General features: G+C 45.5%; 1 protein-coding gene across 1 annotated transcript; it reads right to left on the bottom strand.

Moving 5' to 3' along the window:
- Positions 1-811: 811 nt before the first annotated feature.
- On the bottom strand, positions 812-1,286 carry LOC129467734 (HIG1 domain family member 1A, mitochondrial-like). The gene has a single exon (XM_055252436.2). The coding sequence runs from the start codon at positions 1,206-1,208 to the stop codon at positions 927-929; it is 282 nt and encodes a 93-aa protein (XP_055108411.2). The 5' UTR covers positions 1,209-1,286; the 3' UTR covers positions 812-926.
- Between the last annotated feature and the right edge of the window lie 1,812 nt (positions 1,287-3,098).

Below are 3,098 nucleotides of genomic sequence, written 5' to 3'. Positions count from 1 at the left end.
CCATGGAATGTAAATTCAGATTAGACAAGAGAATTTCACAAGTGTAATAGCCTTCTGTATATTATATAAAAGTTTGGGTACACAGTCTGGCCTAACCAGCTTGCTCATAAGTCATTAATCAAATCTGTTATAGGTAATTTGTTCAGTTCAATGTTTACAATTCTTATGGAAAAAATAAGCAACACACACATTTAAAAAGTGTTCATTTACCTTTGCATGAGTGCTTAAAATACATATTTCTATTTCAAGCTGACATTTAAAAATTATTCTAATATATCAGCAGTAAAAATATAATTTGCAATTCAAAAAACTAAACTAGAATCCTTAAGTTATTCTCATGTTTACAATTGTGATTATTTCATAAATACTACTATTATGCAGCTCTATTGTTTAAGCTTTCTGGATTTGGTTTAAACACATGCACATATATGGTCAATTGTGGGAAGCTTTACAAGTTATATTCCACGCACTTTTTGGACAGAGTTCTAACAGAGCCAGCCAGTCCACAAAACAGGCAGACAAAAGTTGAATTAACTGGGGCAAATAGGACTCTTACACAACATCCCAAATATGTGAGATTCTGCAGCAAACTGGGAGTACCTTCAGGATTGGCCTGTTATCTTCTTTAGAACTAAGTTCATCTTAAAAATTTAAGAAGGTGGACATTTCAACACCATCAAGTGCATTTAGGTGACATGTTTAAGTTAACTTGACTTCCTTGAATGACCTAGTTAGTAAACTAGTCACTAGTAATTCGGTCACCAGGCAAATCAAGCCTGCAAGAAAGGAAGCCAATATTCAAAATGCCATGTTACCATCTAAACCCATACAAATTAGTTTATTTCCAACAATAATAGGTAACTTCAATAATGAGACGTCTAACTAAAGCAAGCTCCTCCAACAAGACCAAGACAGCATCTCTTCTTCTAAGGCTTAGGTTTTGCCCAGAATGCCCGATACATGGAATAGCCCATACCAACAGTTATTGCTCCTACAACAAAGCCTTGGGCTGCCACACGCATGTGGATCAGATGAATGGACATTTTAGTATTTCCCCTGCTCTTCAGTTTGTATAATCCATATGCAACAGTTGCTGCAAAACCTGCTATTCCAACGGGTATGAATGGTGCCTCTTTAGCTTTTCGAATACGTTTGGATCCCTGATCTTCCTCATATGAAGGAAGGGAAACACCTGTGTCTGTCGACATAGTGATTGCTTGAAGAATCTCCCTAGAGCGAGAAAACCTCTCACCCACCAACCGGCTTCTGATCCCTGCACGTGCACCCAGTCCACTATTTATTTATTTTTAAATGAACTCTCTTATTTATGTGAGATGACTTTGTTAAGGGTGAGGACAGGGCCAGATACTTGCTTCCTTTTCTGCCACGTCACTGCCAGTCCATATTAGAGCCCACTCTGGAGGCTAATGAATTTTTCTTCTATGTGTCCCATCAGCCCCAGTCCCCTCTGCCCATTGGACCCAGTCTTCCCAGGACCCCAGGTTCTCAGCTAATGGCTTTCAGTCAGAGGCAGCAGTAGATTCTTTAGGTTCTTGCCAGAGAAACTCCCCACAGCCCAAACCACATTTATCCTGCAAATATTAACCACTTTTCATAGCACTGCATCCATGAGTTATTATGCTAACAGCTGCCTCTGCTTCATTGTGCAAAAGATATTTTCCCAGCAAAGGGTGGGGATGCAGGGCAGAGGAGGGTGAGAGGGGAAGAAAATCCCACCCTGTCACGCTCATTTAAAGTTATCATGTGCTGCCTGCCCCCCATTCATTCAACACACATTTACCTTCTGGCAGCAACTGTGTTATGAGATATAAATATGAATAGAATGCAATGCTCTACCTAAGAGAATTCATGGCTAAGAAAAAGAAATAGACACAAACAGATTTGTTGTAAAGCAAAGTGGAATTAGATCAGGTCCAGCAAAGAAAGGCAGCAGGGACAAGGGACAGGAATTCCAGGCAGCAGGACAGGGTGAGCCAAGGCATGGAGGTGGGAAACAGCTCACTGTGTGTGTCATATCTCTCCAGGCAAAGCTCCCTGCAAGAGAAAAGAGCCAGGGAGGTGACAAGCAGAGCCCAGAGGGGCTTGCAAGCCATGTTAAGGAGCTTAGGGGTGGGGTGGGAACCGAAGCGTTTCAAGCAGGGGAACCATGGCAGATGTGCAGTTGTGTGGATGGTAGGTGGGAGGATGGATCAGATCAGGGCAAAACTGAAAGCAGGGACCAGCCACAAGAGGAACTTCATTCCGGGGAGAGATGTTGAGGGTCTGAACTGAGGCAGTGCAGTGGGAAGAGAAGGATGAATTAGAAAACAGTTGCAGAGGGACTTGGGAGGTCATGGGAGCTAGATGGGGATGAGGGCTAAGGGAGAAGTAGCAGTCTGGAGGGGTCTTTGAGTGGGGCTGGAACCCCTCTCTGGGACTCTCTGCCCAGTGCCCAGAGAACCTCATAGGCGATAAGAAGATGGACACACGGGGTTGATGACTGCACCAGACATTGTCCCCTCCCCTACAATCCCTCGTTCGAAGCTGGTGAGGAGTATGGCCAAGCAGCCCTGACCCCGGGACTGTGGTCCTCAGCAGGGCGAGGGTAGGGAGGATTTGGAAAGTGAGAGACCAGAGCGAAGCAAGAGGCTGTCAGTGGAAGGACTAGAAGGGCCAGGCCCATGTGGTCACGTGTTTGCAGCTTTAGCTAATTCATCCTCCCAACGTCTCTATGAGGGTGACACAGTTATTGCCCCATTTTACAGGGGAGAAAATTGAGGCTCAGCAGGTAATCTGTGGCCAAGTTACAGACCACAGTGCTGGTGCGTGGAGGGCATTTCCTCCAGCTCAGCATGACTGGCATGGGAGAAAGACTGGCTTCACCACAGCAAGCCCCACAGGGCCATCAGAGTGGACCAGGGAATAGTGCAGCCAGGGAGACCTAAGCAGAACTTCCAGTGACAAGGAGAGGATTCTCAGGAGGCAGCTGGGAGGCGCCCGTGAGATGCCTTTGGGCATTCACAAAAGGTGTGAGGGCTTTGGGGTCCCAGCAGATTTCCTCAGGGTGGGGTAGGGTAGAGGTAGGGAAAGAGGCTGAA

The sequence above is a fragment of the Symphalangus syndactylus genome, chromosome 18 (assembly GCF_028878055.3).
Source record: "Symphalangus syndactylus isolate Jambi chromosome 18, NHGRI_mSymSyn1-v2.1_pri, whole genome shotgun sequence".
Classification (NCBI taxonomy): Eukaryota; Metazoa; Chordata; class Mammalia; order Primates; family Hylobatidae; genus Symphalangus; species Symphalangus syndactylus.
Note: the sequence above shows the minus strand (reverse complement) of the source record. Positions and strands in the feature narration are given on the sequence as shown.